The 19,138-nt window shown below is 42.2% G+C and overlaps 1 protein-coding gene across 2 annotated transcripts in view; it reads right to left on the bottom strand.

Moving 5' to 3' along the window:
- UTRN (utrophin) overlaps nucleotides 1-19,138 on the bottom strand; it is a 577,733-nt gene that overhangs the window by 455,738 nt on the left and 102,857 nt on the right. For both annotated transcript variants that reach the window (XM_045009515.1, XM_045009516.1), the window contains exons 4-5: nucleotides 5,155-5,247; nucleotides 4,281-4,358 (exon numbers count right to left, since the gene is read on the bottom strand). In XM_045009515.1, the coding sequence (XP_044865450.1) occupies nucleotides 4,281-4,358; nucleotides 5,155-5,247 (171 nt within the window). The remainder of the gene's footprint in view (nucleotides 1-4,280; nucleotides 4,359-5,154; nucleotides 5,248-19,138) is intronic.

Genomic DNA, 19,138 nt, shown 5'->3' with positions numbered 1-19,138 from the left:
CAAATTGCCCCACTTGCCCCCCCCCCCCTTCTGGGCAGCCCTGCCAGAGTGACCTAGACAAATTGGAGGATTGGGCCAAAAGAAATCTGATGAGGTTCAACAAGGTCAAGTGCAGAGTCCTGCACTTAGGATGGAAGAATCCCATGCACCACTACAGGCTGGGGACCGACTGGCTAAGCAGCAGTTCTGCAGAAAAAGGACATGAGGATTAGAGTGAATAAGAAGCTGGGTATGAGTCAGCAGCGTGCCCTTGTTGCCAAGAAGGCTAACAGCATATTGGGCTGCATTAGTAGGAGTATTGCCAGCAGATTGAGGGAAGTGATTATTATAGGCCACATCTGGAATATTGCGTCCAGGTTTTGGGCCTCCACTACAGAAAGAATGCGGACAAATTGGATGTGAACAAAAATTATCAGGGAGCTGGGGCACATAATTTACAATGATAGGCTGAGGGAACTGGGCTTGTTTAGCCTGCAGAAGAGAAGAGTGGGGGGGGGGGGGATTTGATAGCAGCCTTCAACTTCCTGAAGGGGGGTTCCAAAAGACGATGGAGTTCAGCTGTTCTCAGTGGTGGCAGATGGCAGAACAAGGAGCAATGATCTCAAGTTGCAGTGGGGAAGGTCTAGGTTGGATATTAGGAAAAACTATTTCACTAGGAGGGTGGTGAAGCACCAGAATGGGTTACCTAGGGAGGTGGTGGAATCTCCATCCTTAGAGGTTTTTAAGGCCCATCTTGACAAAGCCCTAGCTGGGATAATTTAGTTGGTGTTTTGTCCTGATTTGAGCAGGTGGTTGTTCTAGCTGCTCAAATCAGCCTGAGGTGTCTTCCAACCCTAATCTTCTATGGTAAGATGGGGTACTAGTTGGTGTCTATTATAAATCGCACTAGAGAACCAGCTCCTTATGCTCCTATCTAGAAAGTATAGGGAATAAAAAGCTGCATGAACATGTGGGACAGGACTTCAAGTTAAGTGACATGTGCTGGAGGGTAATATAATTTATGCCAATGATTAAAGGATTAGAAAACATGATTTATAGTGACAGACTCAAGGAGGGCAATCTATTTAGCTCAATAAAGAGAAGGTTAAAGGGGTGATTTGATTACAATGTATAACTACCTATTTGGGAAACAAATTTGTTAATGGGCTCTTCAATCTCCAATCCAATGGCTGGAAGTTGAAGCTAGACAAATTCAGGATGGAAATAAGGTGTACATTTTTAAAGGTGGGGGTAATTAATCATTGGAACAATTTACTAAGGGCCATGACAGATTGTCCATCACTGGCAATTTTTAAATCAAGAATGGATGTTTTCCTAAAATACATGTTCTAGGAATTATTTTGGAGAAGCTCTATGGCCTATGTTACACAGGAGGTCAGACTAAATTATCAGAATAGTCCCTTCTGCCCTTGCAATCTCTGAATAATCACCAATAATAAAGATTCTGCAGTCTGCCCGTGTAACTCCACTGAATTCAACTAGTGCCGAGTGTCACCTTTTCAACCGATCTTTTTATTTGTTAGAAGAATGGAATCACTGGGACAGACATGGAATCCCACAATCCAGAGTCACTTTTCAAGTAGACACACATTTTAAAGCAGCGGAAACATATGTTTTTGGAGAGACGGTGAGGAAGGCAATGGGATGGGAAAGGATCCTCTTCCAATCTCTACAGTAAAACATACAGAATCTTATTATGGCACAGTCTGTAAATGCTGGGCATATGTTCTCTCAAGACTCACAAAAGTTACACAGGGAGGGAAGAAGGGAGAGAGAAAAAATAGTCACCAACACAGATCATTTAACCATAACACTGGAAAGAAAAGTAAGATGCAAACACATTATAATGGAAGTACTCCAAGTGCAGTCTGCTGAAAATTATTTTGCAAAAGGTGTGATTTAATCTGAGTGGAGAAGGAAAGGCCCTGAGAACACATAACAGAAATGCTTATGGTTTTGGAACCTGTGTGATTATAGACAACTTTCTATATCCTCTCTGTATCTATACTAATTCCTACATCCAACCCTGTAACTACACAGTATGAAAACCACTCCATGTTCTGATCTTCAAATAGCCTTTTTGATCATCATAATCTAAACTATTCTGCTCACGTAAGTGAACTGAAGTCACAGCAATCAATCACTGTAAATTTTGGCACCTAGTACTCACCTGTTCCTTAGAACATATATTTTTTTAAATGCTCAATACTAATTCTTTCAAAAGTTATTGATATTTTATAGCCCCTAAACTTCCAGATAAGAGGGAAGTAATCACATTCAATTGCACTCCTTCCTCCTTTATCTTAAATTCTTAATATTTCTGAGCACCTGGTGTAAACCATGTGCAGAATCTTCACAGCAGTCAGCAGACTAATGCTATCCGCACATTTCCAAAACTACAGATCTTGACAGGTCAAGGAAGAACCAATAAATCACTCAGTAGTTTAACTCAATCCCATTACTTTCATAAAATAAACCAAATTAATTTCAGGCTAGAAAGGCTCATTACTTATCCTTAAAAAAGCAAATAAGTGTGTGCACAGTATGTCAGAGAAGAATAAATCTTTGCTTGCTTCAAGTCACTTCTTAGTAATATGATTTCAGTCCAGCAATACAAAAGGGGAAAGTGCTCAGTAATATACAGCAGTTTCACAACATCGTTTGATCAGCAGTATATAAATACACTGGAACCTAATTACAATAAACTCAGACACACTGTAGTGAAACACAGTGAAGCTGACTGTTATTCTGAATTATTTCAATCCTGCCACATGCAAAACAGCAATTCTGATTAGAAAAAAAAGCATGCTTATGAAACTGTTCTGTGAAGAAAAAATACAACTGCTTCACTAGAAGATTACAGTATAATTTTAAAAAAATCTTGTTTTCATTAAAGCTGTACTGATCATTTTTGATCAGCTACTGAACATTTATAAGCCTGGGACAACTAATTAAGGACCTGAACCAAAACTCATGTAGTCAATGGAAAGATTCCTATGGGCACTTTGGGTCAGGCCTTGAAGCAGGGGTTCTCAACTTTTTACAAATCAAGCCCCACTTAGGAGGTTTTTAGGGTTTTGTAAACTTGAAGCCCCACCCCAAAAAATCTGAGTGAGTGGCATTGCAACCTGGTGCACGGGGTCACAATGCCACTAAAATTTGACCCTCCAAGCTAAATGTGAGTGAGTGGTACTGCAACCCCAGGCATAAGGTCACAATGCCACTCACTCAAATTTGGCCCGTACGCCCCTTCGTGATGAGTGGCATTGCGACTTGGCATTTGCCCTTCTCTACCCCTTTTACTGTAAGTACTGATTTACTGGAAGGCTTGCTGTGCTTCCCTCCCTCCCCCAAAAGTTTGACACTCCCTCAACCCTGAGAATCTCTGCCCTAAAGGGATAAATATAGATTCCTGCTACATCTTCATTGGAGGAGCCTTCTGTTTATCCTATTTATCCTTTGGTTTGTTGAGTTAGGAATTTTTGCAACAAATGTTTTAACAGATGTTCTCTAAAATTACTATCTAAAAGTATTGTATGTATTGCAGCAATGAAAAGAGCAGAGCCGTACTGTGCTAGGAACTGCACAAATTATAGAAACATACTCCCTGCTCCAGAGAATTAACAATCAAAGGCTCCAATCCCACAAACATTCAAGCATGTGCTTAAATTTAATATATTGTATTTTTAATTTTAAGTAATATCTACCATGTGTTATTTCTAAGGTCTGATGGCATTAGATCAATTGAGGATTGATCAAACTACTCTTCAGAACACTTTTACTGGCTGAATCACAGAGATTTCTAAAGAAGCCATATATGGCTTATATGCCAAAGGTTTGGTAAAGTAGTGCTCAAATAGTATCATGAGTGCATCTAAGAAACTAGATTAGATTAAATAATATTGATTTAATAACATACATCGACTAGAAGTGATAGTGACTTACAAGTGGCAAATAACGAGAGGTGAAAATGCAAAACAGTTTAACCCACACAGAGAACAAATGCCTATAACCAAAGCATTCAGTTCCTCTTCATCAAAATCTCATCCAAAACTATATCATTTTGGTAACATATTGCTTGCATTTATGTATTTCACAAAAACATCAGACAGTTGAAAACACTGACCACATGAATTGCTCATCGTTTTCACTGTCTGCTGGCATTTTTATTTGCTGTGTGCAGTAGGTTTATGATCTGCAATTCCAAGTCACTTATCTTAGAAGACTTAGTAAACCAAATTGACCGCAAAAAAATATTTTAAGTTACAATATAAGCTTACACTGTTCTGATGTAAAACTTGCAGTACTCTGTTGACATTATTTAGGGCATGTACTCTTGTGGAACCACGTTCTTTGGGCTAAAAATAAAAATACAAAGTTACATTTTGTTCATGTCAAAACACTTGACGACAGTTGAAAACAAAATAAACAGAGAAAAACAGGAAATTTATCATTTTATAGTGTTATTTTTATAAAGAAAAACAGAAAAATAAGGAAGACTACAGAAATTAAAGAGGTTTTTTACTGGATTAACTATGTAAAAGTAACAATACAATATTCCTTATATGTTGAAAAAAACCTCAGTTTCAGAATGTTTCAAATTTATCTTACACAAACTCCACAATTTTTAATTTTTCAGTGTGCTGCAGAATTTTGTAGTGACAACATAACTGGGAACTTCCACAAGGCAAGGGGAAAGGTGAAGCTTTTGGAAGTTTGACAGAGCAGCTGGAGTTATTGGCTCCTGGAAAGGAACAAGAGGCAATTTGTTGTTTTGGCACCCAGAAGACAACTGAGGCCTTGAGCACTGGGGATAGGCCGCACTTCCTCTTTTTTCATGCCCTACTTTGGGTAGGGGCAGAGAGAACTTAAAATTCAAAGCAATCCTTTACAACATTGGCCACTCCATTTCTCCTGACCTATCACAGTCTGACTCATGCAGCAGATCCAATTGCAGGATCATAAAGCTTAACATGGAGTGCCACAAGTGGGTATCAAAGCATGAAAACTCTCCCTTTTGTGATGTCTTACAACTTCAATGGGCTTTAGATCAGGCCCAAAGTTACATGCACTACATACTGGGATGTTTGTATTTAGGAAGCAGAGGTCAAATGATTAGCTTCCTTCACAATCACTAATTAATACTTTTCTTACCAATGGATTTCCTGTGAGCCCTTCTAGAAGATCCAAGAGCTTCCTTCCATCTTTCAGCTCTGTGAACATATCCTTAATTGGTGGCTTCCCACTCTACAGGAAAAAAATAATATGGAAACAAAATGAGAGTCTATTTCAGTAACAGAAGCCTCTTTAAAATTAGAGAAATTTTAATTTTGCATCATATTTTCAATTCACACAGTTATTGTAATAAAGGAAAAAAGAAGAGTCCCACAACTATGTGTTATGACCATCCTCCACAGATGAAAATTCTTTCCTCACCGTTTTGCTTTCTCCTTCACTGTAAATCAACAGCCAAGTATCGACACTCTCTGAGCACCTACAGCTCCTCCTAACTTTAATGAAGGTGCTTCAACATCCCAGGGAAAAGAAAAAAACAAAAAAACAAAAACCACACATGCTATACTTTTGGAGATTTCTTTGAGAAGGAATGTTCTGTTCTGGCTATACCTAAGGCAGAACCAAGATTACGGACATATTAAAGGAGAGAGGGAAACAGATTCTCAACAACAAGATTCTTGGCTAAATTCTCTTGGTGGTGTTGCTTTTCATTCTGGGGCTGATCCAAAGCTCACTGACGTCACTGGGAGTCTTACTGTTGTCTTCAATGGGCTTTGAATTGAGTCCTTAGAAAGGAACGACAACACTTCTGTCCAGATTAGCGGACTAGAACATGCAGAAATTGAGATTTCCATTAATATTTTGAAACTGCTCCCTTATTTTCCCCAGCCATGTATTCATTTCCATGGGGAAAAAAGTACAGGAACAGAATTGCCCAAGCTCAACTCCCAGTAAACATTTCTATTGAAATGAGCACATAATTGCTGTAAATTAGGTACCAGAATGGTAATATCAATCCTTTCCTATACCTCCTTTTAGTCTTATTATCCATGGATCCAATCACAGATTCTATGGAACTGGGACTGGAAAAAACACAGGCAGCCAGTAGCTAGATTAGTGGGTTACATTCATTTACTGGATGTGTGATACGCAGTCAGTTGAGTGCCAGATTGGAGAACAAAGTAATTCCAAAAGGTTCCTAATGTCCACAGCATTTCAGAATTTCACTACACTATCCCCTTAACTACATGCCACTTTTTCAGAAAGCAAAACTGGTCAATTTACACAGTTATGTCAAGTAGTTGTGCTATTACAACCTTCACTATCCTGGCTCCTCTTTCCCTAATGACAGTTTTATAATGAGACAAGAATTGCCGAGTTCTGTTAACATATTAAACCAGAAAAAGCAGAAGTCACATTTTGTAACGTCAACACAATTGCAAAATGGGATTATTTCCATGCTACCCAATGTAGCCAATTTTTTAAATAATGTTTATTGTTTCGAAGCTACCTTTTGGTTTAGAAACTTAAAACCTTAGTTAGAGCAACAGCTGCCAGAAAGGTCTGATACTATTAAAAGAATTAATATAGAATCAAAGTTAAGCTATTTCAGTCACTGAACCACATTGTGATCTCATTTACATCAGCATAATTTGAATCAAAGCGCAGCTCCCAGTTTTAATTGAAACCATCTGAACAAAAATGGTAAGGATGCTCATGTAACTGACACCACTCAATGTCCCCCCCCTCCTTTTTTTAAAAGAATAAAGTAGCAACCATCCAAGGTTTCTGACATTAAATTAATGCAATAAACTTTTCTGGCAGAAGGATTACCAGTCAATTACTGGTCACAATCTATAAAAAAGTGTGTACAGAGTGTATATGTACACACAAGTCTAGGATAGAGAGAGCAATGCAATTGACAGACTATAATTCCAAACAGAGTAATTATGAGATAATGTGCACAAATTAGAGTTTACAGAATCACAGAATATCAGGGTTGGAAGGGACCTCAGGACGTCATCTAGTCCAACCCCCTGCTCAAAGCAGGCCCAATCCCCAGACAGATTTTTGCCCCAGATCCCTAAATGGCCCCATCAAGGATTGAACTCACAACCCTGGGTTTAGCAGGCCAATGCATAAACCTTTATAAGCAGGAACATTACATATCACTATTTAATAAGTGTAACAATACCCTTCCAAGCATGGTAAAAACAGCACATATTCACACTATTCCCATATGCTTTTCAGGTGATGTAGATATCCTACAGTTCAACCCCAACCTTTAAACCTGGCCTGGGATGGCAGAATGGGAGAAAGGAGAAGCTGGAATTTCTTGGGTACTGCCACACAATGTGGTGTGCCATGGGAGCAGCTGAGCCATCACAAATTACCTTTGTTATGAATACCAACATGCAAGCCAACTTAATTTGGGACTGGATCAAGGGATAGGTGATAGGTCATGGCAATTCAAGTGCACGAGTCACTGACCACGAGGGGCCAATTGAAGCTTGACTAATTGGCGGAAGCCCTAAGCCCTCAGTATAAAAGCAAGTACCTGCTGATGTGTGTGTAAATGGTTGGACTAGGGGGCTACTACAGAGTCTACCCCTGCCCAGGTGCTAAATGGCAAAACCTAAGGTGCCAGATTTGTGGCCACGGGGAAAGGAAGAGGATAGGAAAGTTCATATTCTAAAAGTCCAAGGATTTCTTTCCCTTAGGAATCTGTTGTCGTTAGTTTGACGTACCAATAAAAGTTTCCTACAACCCTGCCAAACGTCTTACAGAAAGGAGAACAAGTATTCTATTTTGTGTCCACAGTTATAGGCTTGAGCTATGGGTGCATCACTCAAGAATTGCATTCCTCTTCATATTAGTGGCTACCAAACACATGTAGAGATTTACAGAGATCTATAAAATGTGCAGAGACTGAAAATACCAGCATCAAATATCCTGACATGGATTTTGATAAGTAGACCACAAGCAACTTTTCTGTCTCTGCTGTAGGATTGTAGCAGTTTTGTTGGAGAGGATAAAAAGATCTTCATGGTGCTATATTACATTTAGGAGGTTTGGAACATATACCACCTGATTTTTTTTCCACTTTGATGTTTTATTTCTCATTTTAAGTATATGAATGTCTCTGCTCTGAGACATTTTGTTGTGAAGGTCATGATATTTTCCATGTACATGTAACATTTCATGTACTGTACTGCTGGAAAAAGTTTTGATCTGCTTTCTCAAGAGAATGGTTTTATTTCACTGGCATTGGAGCAACACTTTCTTCTGCCAGTTTAAACAGCCATCAAAAGAGCTTTAGATTATTTCTGAAATTTAAACTACTCATTTCTACTTTATTACAGCATTCATTATCCTCAAAACAGAGACAGATAAAGCAATGTTAAAAATACACTGTGTTTGTAGAAACCTTCCAGAGAAAACAATGCACATGAGAGTTGGGGTCAGATTATAAAATAATAAAGGTTTGTAAGTACTTTGTTAGGTTTCCATCCAATATGCCTTGGGAAATTTTTCTTTTCCCCAAAAAAATACATATAGTCATAGATCCAAGTTTCTGATATAATTCACCATTCTGTAAATTTTGCTGAGCACTTTGGATCCTTGTAGGAAGTGAACTACATAAATGTTATTTTTATGGCAATGTGTTAATGGCCAGATACAAAGCCCCAGGAAATCAATAGAATAAACTGTCTCCCAATTACTTCAATGGACTTCAGATATGCAATCTTACCATTCTGAACTGGTGTATTTTATATTCACTTTTCTCGGGTGTAAGTAACTACACAAGGGCAAAGCAATGGAGGCCCAATGTCTACTGATATCCCATAAAACAGTCATTTTATCACTGAAGAGATCTGATCAAAACTGAGGTACTAAACACTATTAAAGTGACAATCAGACAAATTATACCAGGACCTGAAGCAAGAGGCAAGGGCAAACGTCATCAGGCCATCAGCCAGGAACTGAGAGAAAATGAAAGGAAGAAGAGGAGACCAGAAGAAACAAATTTAACAGATTATAAAATGAAAACTGGTTACTCACCAAACAGAATCAGATGAGAAGTTTTAAAGGGACACTAAAGCTACTTAGACAAAAATTAGTAGATTCAGCTACTACATTTAGGGTGACCAGATGTCCCAAAATTTTACCCTTTGTCCCGCATCCCGATTGATGTACGATCAGGATGCAGTTTGTCACAATCTTCAGATAAGGAGGCGAGCAGCAGGCTGGGGAGGAGGCGAGTGGCAGGCAGGCAGGGGGGTGAGGAGGCAGGCAGGACGTGGGGGTTTCACGGCAGGTGTGGGGCGGGGGGCTCTGGCGAAGGAGTGAGGAGGCAAGCAGTAGGAAGGTATGAGAATGAAGAGGCTGGCGGGGGATCTTCCTCCCCCCCCACCCAGTATACTCCCAGAGTGCCGACTCCTGGCTATCGCTGAGCAGAGTTGGAGACACGGGAAAGGCATGCCCTTCCTTGAGGATGAGAAAAAAAAGTCGAACTTCAGTTCAGCTGTCACCTGCCAGCTGTGCTAGATTCAAACCAGCTCTTGGTGAACAAGCTTTGGGATCCGATCCAAAGTGAACTGAAGTCCCCCATTTATTTTAAGGGGCAGGGGCAGCACCCCCAGAAATCTCTGCCATCAGGAAGACTCACTTTGTGGCGACAGCAGAGAGGAAAACCCACCCCAGCCAACTGAGACTGGAGGGCTGCTGACCCCTGGCCCAGCCCCCGGGCTGGAGTGTTCCGATGGCTCTCGGCACCCAGGGCTGAGTGACAGCCCTGGAGCAGGACCCCTCTGAACATGGAGCCATGTCTCATTTCAATGGGGGAGGCTGCCAGAAGCCATTTCCAAGCTTTTCTTTCCCCACTGTTTTTGCATCGGGAGGGGGGGGAAGATGATGCCCCACAGAGGTAATAGCTGCATCCCTACTGGCAGGGTGCGCAGACTGGCCCACCTAACTCACCACGGAACCTGGGAGAAGAGGCGACCAACCACGCTGGGGGCAGGGCTGCAGAGGCTGCTGCTGCAGCCCTGCATGTGCTGATTCCACCTAGGGCAGGCCTCAAGCTGCTGCCCAGGTCACTTACCCACACTGGCTAGCAGAGCTGCACTTGGGGGGGGGGGGTGCACCTGACTCAGCACAGCGTGAGCGCCTCGCACACAGCAGCCTGTTAGCCCCAACTCCCCGACCCCAGCCATTCCTAAGGCACACATCGCATGGCCTCGACTCCTCCAATGGGGATCCAGACGCTGCCTCTCTGGGCACACACGGCTGCTCTAAAGGGAGCCAGAGTTTTCCGAAATGAGCCCTCACCCTGTCTCTAGAATTATTTTACTGCAACAGGAGACTCCATACTCACGACTGACCAGCAAACTCCTGCTGTCTCCTTCTGAATGCTGCATTCCAGAGGGAGGGCTCCAAGGGTGCTTCAGTTACCGCCCTGGCCTCAGTGGAATCACTCCAGATTTGCACTGGTGTAAATGAGGGTAGAATCTGAAGTTTCAGGGCTGGATGCTGCCTCAGGGTATGGCTACACTTGAGAGTTGCAGCGCTGGTGGAGGCTTTCCAGCACTGCAATTAGTAACTGTCCACACCTGCAGGGCACATCCAGTGCTGCAACTCCCTGGCTGCACACCTGGGTCTGCTTGGGGTATAACGATTGCAGCGCTGGTGCTGCAGCGCTGCTCGTAAAGTGTGGCCACACACCAGCGCTGTTATTGGCCTCCAGGGTATTAGGAGATATCCCAGAATGCTTTTAACTAAATTACTCTTTGTTTTGTTATGATGCCTCTCTTTGTTTTGCTGTGAACTCGGGGCTCCCGGAGCTGCTTATCTAAAAAACAAACACAGCTCCTGTTTGCTGTTATCAATCTGTAACTGACTGTGAACAATCAATTGAGATAACCCACTACCTTGCTGTGAATGAGGCAGGCAGGGGGATGAGTGTTTGCTTGAGAAGAGAAACAGCGGGGGTGAAGGGGAGAAAGGGAGTCCGTTGGAGCAGGCTGCAGGCTGTTTGCAGTTAAGAGTAAATGAGGGGTCGGGGAAATTTTCAGATTTTGCAAGGCAGGGAGCTGATACACAGTGTCGGCTCCAAAAATCCACTCTCTCTCTCTCTCCCCCCCGCTCCCTGTCACACTCCACCCCACCCCCCTCTTTTGAAAAGCACGTTGCTGCCACTTGAACGCTGGGATAGCTGCCCATAATGCATCACTCCCAACAGCGCTGCAAATGCTGCAAATGTGGCCATACTGCAGCGCTGGTAGCTGTGAGTGTGGCCACACACCAGCGCTTTCCCTACACAGCTGTACGAAGACAGCTGTAACTCCCAGCGCTGCACACCTGCAAGTGTAGCCATACCCTCAGCCTCTAGTTCAGGGGTAGGCAACCTATGGCACAGGTGCCGAAGGCGGCACACGAGCTGATTTTCAGTGGCACTCACACTGCCCGGGTCCTGGCCACTGGTCCAGGGGGCTCTGCATTTTAATTTAATTTTAAATGAAGCTTCTTAAACATTTTTTAAACCTTATTTACTTTACATACAACACTAGTTTAGTTAGATATTATAGACTTAGAGAAAGAGACCTTCTAAAAACCTTAAAATGTGTTACTGGCACGCGAAACCTTAAATCAGAGTGAATAAATGAAGACTCGGCACAGCACTTCTGAAAGGTTGCCGACCCCTGCTCTAGTTAATTCCCCAGCCTAGGCGGAACGCGGGGTTTGTGATGAAAGACAAATCACCACACTGAAGAGATGAGCTCAGAAGTTACAAGTGGAGGTGTCCTTACCGACTCCTAGAAAGTCCTCCCCAGTGAAGGTAAATATTTCTAACACACTGCCCGGACCTCTGGGCACAGGCTGGGGTGTGACTGTCGACAGTAGGGGATTTGCTCTGTGGGTTTGGTTTGTGCAACTGACTCAAGATAGTTAGGGCCAAATCCTGATACTACCTAAGGGAAGATTGTGTAACTTGCTACCATGATTAGGTTCCCAGAGTATACTGTGATTTGGAAACAATATAGCAGAGGTGGCCAAACTGTGGCTTGTGAGCCATCTGTGGCTCTTTTAACATTAAAGTGTAGCTCACAGAGCCCTCCCAACAACTCCTCTCCCCCATTCTCCCCTACCAGACTCGAGGTGGTGCTCAGGACCTCAGTCTTGCAGCAGGGTGGTGGGGTAGGGGCTTCTGCTCATCAGGGAGCAGGGGCTTGGGGCTTCTACCCAGTGGTGAGCTCCAGCCGGTTCGCAAGAACCAGTTGTTAAATTTAGAAGCCTTTTTAGAACCGGTTGTTCCAAGACAACCGGTTCTAAAAAGCTTTTAAAATTTAACAAAGGCTCAGGCAGCTGTCCACCCGGCCCCTGGCCCCAGCTCACTTCCCCCTCTCCCCTGAATGCTCCGCCCTCCTTCTCCTCACCTTCCCCTGCTTCACACGAATCAAATGTTCGCGGGAAGCCTGAAAAAAGCAGCAGGCAGGTAAGCCGGGCGCGGGGGGGAGCAGCAGCGGAACGGCTCCCCCTGGCCCCGGCTGAGCGCCCCAGCCCGGTCCCAGCCAAGCACCCCTGGCTCAGACCTGGCCCGGCTGCGCGGCTCGGACCCGGCCCGGCTCAAGCATCAGTTTCATGCATACCCGTGAGACTGTTCCCTGTTGAGAGTTGGGAAGTAGGCAGTAGTCTTTGAAAGAAGCCTTCTCTCTCTGTGAGCAGCAAGCCCAGATGCTCTTGGCCATCATTCACCAGCCAGAGCGGATGTGGGTCAGTGTCAGATAGTGAATCAAATTTCCTTCAGTGTATCTAGGATTATTTGTTGTGCAAATGGGTTGAATTTTCTAAAGGAGGGTGTTGCACCATTAGATCACTGTGGAGCTATGCTAAGTGTTCCTCATCCCTGAAATTTATATGAGATAAAATAAGATCTGGCCCACTAAAAGTTAAGTCATCTTATACTACTAACAGCTCTCAGACAATCCACTTACAACCATAAGCTTCTGCTGCTAGCTTGCAAATCTGTGCAGTTTTATTAGAACAAGTGACATTTGTTGTATTTTGCAATTAAACATCCTTAAGTTTCCATTTATTACTAATAGAGAAATATTTCAAATTCAATTATGATGAAATAAGAAGGTTCACGAATTCTCATTAAGAGATTTGCTTTTTCTTGGTTCTTGCTTAGTTTATTTTATGTTACAGGCACTGTGCAATTTATTCTGTTTTTACAACCTCAACTGTTTGCACTCTGTGTGTTTTACTTGTAATGCATGTTAGTTTAAAAACAAAATCAACCCAGAATCATGAAAATCTGTAAACAAAAGCCATTTTAATATATTGGATAAGTAGTGCCTGGTGACTTTTAGCAGAATTACTTGTCGCAGAGAACTTAACATGCTCTCCCTTTCTCATTAAATGAATTGAGGATAGCCTATAATAAAACTATTTTAGTAAGAGTGTCAACATGGGGGGGTAAGGAGGCCTGCAGAAATCCAGACTCTATTAAAATCCTATGCTTACAGAAACATTCACAAGAATAGCAGCAACAGAATGAAAGAGTCATGATCCCTGTCAGCTTCACACTGATGCACCTTAGGGGACACCAGGGAAATGGTATGTGCTGGAAAAGCAAAGGTATAATTCTCCACTAGCCGTGGGGGAGACTCAAAAGAGGTTTCACTGTTTAAAGCAGTGCTGGCAAGAACTATAATAAGCATTAGGTCATCCACAGCCTCATGAAGACCAGTCATTTAGTCATTTTCCCAGATATCCTAAGTTACATTGTGAAAAGGTTGGGGATTTTTTAACCTGCAATATTGTCAAGTTTGAGCACCCTATAAGATGCTAAGTAGTTAAGTCAAAATTGGGACATTCCCATAAAATTATGGCCATGTGTCAACTCTAGTCTTGGAGGCATGGAGGTTAAATCAGAGGAAAAGAGATCAATGTAGTTAATTTAAGTAACTAGAACACAAGCTATTTATTTTGTTTTAACTTTAGCATAAACTCTTTGGGAAAAACATAATGAACTTTGCAATTTAGTTGCACTCCTCAATAATATCGGCACCAAATAAAAAGCAAAGATAACTTGATCATGCCCAATGCCAAATCACGAGTCCTGTACATGGGAACTCGACGTGGGAAACAGTTCAGAAAGTTAAAAGGTCACTGTACAACTTCAACTATTGCGTCAACAAATACAATCTGTTGCAGCTTCCCAATTTCTAAGCTTAGACCACAACTTTAATTTACAGAAATATTTTTAAGATAGAAATGAAAAAGAACTTTTCTCCTATTAGTCCTCCAAATATACATACACACATATAAAAAGGACAATAGGGCCCAACATACATGAACAAAAACAGAATACATTTTTCAGGCCCCAATGTAGCAAAATATGTATGCATGTGATTCATTTAAGCATATGCTTAAGTCTTATTCTCTTTAAAGGGACATAAGCCCATGCTTAAGTCCCCTGTTAAATATACTTAAGTCCTTTGTGGAACTGGCAACTCATTGCCAGCAGCCCAAATCTTCTGGTCTTCTTACCAAAAATCAACTTTTAATGCTGATGCTTTTTAAAAAATGAAAACGATCAAATAACCAACCAAGTCTCCAGAAGACAGGTGAAAAGAAAAGCAAGAAGATTCATCGTTGAGCTACAGAGCAAAGTTTAATTAAACAAGATATAGATGACAGATATAGGTTAAACTATTTGTAGAACTGAAATAGGGAGGTTACTTACCCGTAATTGGAGGTTCTACAAGATGTGTGATCCCTATTTGTATTTCACTGAGGGTTACGCATGCGCACCATGCATCTGGAGCTGGAGAAGTTGAAAGTAGCATCAGTTGGTCAGCGTGTGCACACTGGCTCACCTCATGCCTCAGTCCGAAGGAATAAAGGGCAGGGCAGACCAACTACCTCTCCACAGTTCCTTCTGTACCACGAATCAGGTAAGATCCAAAGCAGAGGGGGAAGAAGGCAGGTAGTGGAATACAGATAAGGATCACACATTTCGGAGAACCTCCCGTTCTGCCTTCTTCTTTGAGTGATCTTCCCTAACATATTCCACTGACAAGCAGTACCTAGGTAGGAAGAGGGTGTGAGGATATAGATCAGGGGTGGCCAAACCGCGGCTTGTAAGCCATATGCAACTCTTACAATTAAAATGTAGCTTGCAGAGCCCCCTACACTGCCACTCCATTCTTCACCTACAAGACTGAGGTGGGGGAGCTCAGGGCTTCTGCCCTGAAGCAGAATAGTCGGGCTAGGGGCTTCTGCCCTAAAGGGAAGAGGGTCTTGGGGCTTCTGCCCTGTAAGAAGCGGCTGCCCGGGCTTGGGGCTTCAGCAGGAGTGGGGCTAAAGCCCCCAGCTCTGGCTGATATGCCCAGCTCTCGAACTGCTGAAAATTATCATATGCAGCTCAGAGGGTCAGTTTAGCCACCCCGATATAGATGGTAGGGCTGAGTGGAGTATCACCATCCCAAAGGAGGCATCAGCAGAAGAGTCCTGCACCAGGGCATAGTGTCTTGGAAACATACAAATGAAGTGCCATGTGGCTGCATTACAGATTTCCAGGAGGGGCACCTCCTTAAGAGATGCCATAGTAGTTGATTGCACTCTGGTGGAATGAGCTCTTACCCCATTGACGGATAAAGCGGAGGGAAAGTTCAATCGCTAATACAGTAGAATGAAGCCTGAGATCCATTTGGAGATTCTCTGGGTAGAGATGATGTGCCCTCTCATTCTTTCCACTACAGCGATGAATAATCTCAGGGATCTTTTTAATTGGTTTTGTTCTCTGCAGATAAAGGCCAAGAAGACCTGTCGAACATTGACGGAATGGAGTCTTCGTTTCTCTGCTGAAGCATGTGGTTTTGAGAACACTGAACTTTTAAAACTATTTACAAACTAGATCATTCTTATTTTGTAGAGCGAAGCCAAAGCTGTGGACACTAAAGGTTCCAACCCAAACTATGCAGCAGTGAGAAGGAACTGGAGAGGCAGTCAGTCGACCCTGCCCTTCATCCCCTTGGACAAAGGCACAAGGTGAGCCAGAGCGCATGCGTGGACCAACGGACACTTTTCAAATTCTCCATCTCTGGACGCATGTTACGCATGCATAACTCTGAGTGGAATACAATAGCAATCACCACTCATAAAAGATAAAGATACCACCACTGTACTCACCGAACACTAGAAACACTATTGACAGTATGTTGAAAAGAGAAAAAAGCAAACAAAATATGAAAGCAAACCTCAAACCTAACAAGCAGGTAAGACAAACATGTTGCATCAGAAAAATCAATGATTTATCTGGACACCTGCAAATTTACTGAGCCTGGTCCCACTGAAAGTAAAAAAGATACCTTATTAATTCTTGCTCATTTTTCTTGCCTGGGTTCATGCATGTATGCTACAGACAAAGATCCTTCCTTTCTTCACCCTCTTGAACTGGATTTTTAAAGATTACATAAGAACAGCCCTACTGGGTCAGACCAAAGGTCCATCTAGCCCAGTATCCTGCCTTCCTACAGTGGCCAGTACCAGGTTCCCCAGAGGGAATGAACAGAACAGGTAATCATCAAGTGATCCATCCCCTGCCGCTCATTCCCAGCTTCTGGCAAACAGAGACTAGGGACACCATTCCTGCCCATCCTGGCTAATAGCCATTGATAGACCTATCCTCCATGAATTTACCTAGTTCTTTTTTTAATCCTCTTATGGTCCTGGCCTTCACAACATCCTCTGGAAAGGAGTTCCACAGGTTGACTGTGTGTTGTGTGAAGAAATACTTCCTTTTATTTGTTTTAAACATGCTGCCTATTAATTTCATATGGTGACCCCTAGTTCTTGTATTATGAGAAGCAGTAAACACTTCCTTATCTACTTTCTCTACACCAATCATGATTTTATAGACCTCTGTCATATTTCACTTTAGCATCTGTTTTCCAAGCTGAAAAGTCCCAGTCTTATCAATCTCTCCTCATAGGGAAGCCATTCCATACCCCTAATAATTTTTGCTACCCTTTTCCAAACCTTTTCCCATTCCAATATTTCTTTCTTAAGATGGGCGACCACATCTGCACACAGTATTCAAGATGTGGGCGTGCCGTGAATTTATATAGAGGCAATATGGTATTTTCTGTCCTATTATCTAGCATTCTGTTTGCTTTTTTGACTACTGCTGCACACTGAGTGGATGTTTTCAGAGAACTATGCACAATGACTCCAAGATCTCTTTCTTGAGTGGTAACAGCTAATTTAGACATTTTATATGTATAGTTGAGATTATGTTTTCCAATATGCATACTTTGCATTTATCAACACTGAATTTCATCTGCCATTTTGTTGCCCTGTCACACAGTTTTGAGAGATCCTTTTGTAGCTCTTTGCAGTCTCCCTGGGTCTTAACTATCTTTAGTAATTTTGTAACATCTGCAAATTTTGCCGCTTCCCTGTTTACCCCTTTTTCCAGATCATTTATGAATATGTTGAATAGGACTGATCCCAGAACAGACCCCTGGGGGACACCACTATTTACCTCTCTCCATTCTGAAAACTAACCATTTATACCTACCCTTTGTTTCCCATCTTTTAACCAGTTACCAATCCATGAGAGCACCTTGCCTCTTCCGTGGCAGCTTACACTGCGTAAGAGCCTATGGTGAGGGACCTTGTCAAAGGCCTTCTGAAAATGTAAGTACACTATATCCACTGGATCCCCTTGGTCCACATGCTTGTTGACCCCCTCAAAGAATTCTAGTAGATCGGAGAGGCATGATTTCCCTTTACTAAAGCCATGCTGACTCTTCCTCAACAAATTATGTTCATCTATGTGTCTGACAATATTGTTCTTTATTATAGTTTCAACCAGTTTGCCCAGTACTGAAGTCAGGCTTACAGGCCTGTAATTGGCATGATCACCTCTGGAGCCCTTTTTAAAAATTGGCATTGCATTAGCTATCCTCCAGTTATCTGGTACAGAAGCTGACTTAAATGATAGGTTACAGATTACAGTTAGTAGTTCTGCAATTTCACATTTGAGTTCCTTCAGAACTCTTGAGTGAATACCATCTGGACCTGGTGACTTATTACTGTTTAGTTTATCAATTTGTTCCAAAACCTCCTCTAATGACACCTCAATCTGGGACAGTTCCTCAGATCTGTCACCTAAAAAGAATGGCTCAGACTTGGGAATCTCCCTCACATCCTCAGCTGTGAAAACCGATGCAAAGAATTCATTTAGTTTCTCTGCAGTGGCCTTATTGTCCTTGAATGCTCCTTTAGCTCCTCGATGGTCCAGTGGCCCCACTGGTTGTTTAGCAGGCTTCCTGCTTCTGATGTACTTAATTTTTTTTTTTTGCTATTACTTTTTGAGTCTTTGGCTAATTGTTCCTCAAATTCTTTTTTGGCCTTCCTAATTCTATTTGTCTATGCTCCATTCTATTTTCCTCACTAGGATTTCACTTCCACTTTAAAAAGGATGCCTTTTTGACTCTCACTGCTTCTTTTAGTTTAGCCACATTAGCTCTTTTTTGGTTCTCTATGTTTTTTAATTTGGGGTATACATTTAAGTTGCGTCTCTATTATGGTGCCTTTAAAAAGTTTCCACGCAGCTTGCAGAGATTTCACTTTTGGTATTGTAACCTTTAATTTCTGTTTAACTAACCTCCTCATTTTTGTGTAGTTGCCCTTTCTGAAATTAAATGCTGCAGCGTTGGGCCACTGTGGTGTTTTTCCTGCAACGGGGATATTGAATTCAATTATATTATGGTCACTATTACCAAGCAGTCCAGCTATAGCCACCTCTTGGACCAGATCCTGTGCTCCACTTAGGACTAAATCAAGAATTGCCTCTCCTCTGGTGGGTTCCAGGACCAGCTACTCCAAGAAAAAGTCATTTAAGGTGTCAAATAACTATCTCTGCATCCCATCCTGAGGTGACATGTACTCAGTCAATATGGGGACAATTGAACTCCCAAATTATTATTAATTATTATTATTATTGAGTTTTTTATTTTAATAGCCTCTCTAATCTCCCTGAGCATTTCACAGTCACTATCACCATCCTGGTCAGGTGGTCGGTAATATATCCCTACCACTATATTCT

This window comes from Mauremys mutica, chromosome 3, assembly GCF_020497125.1.
Source record: "Mauremys mutica isolate MM-2020 ecotype Southern chromosome 3, ASM2049712v1, whole genome shotgun sequence".
In the NCBI taxonomy this organism is placed as follows: Eukaryota; Metazoa; Chordata; order Testudines; family Geoemydidae; genus Mauremys; species Mauremys mutica.
The sequence above is the reverse complement of the archived record's forward strand: the minus strand, read 5'-3'. Positions and strand labels throughout refer to the sequence as shown.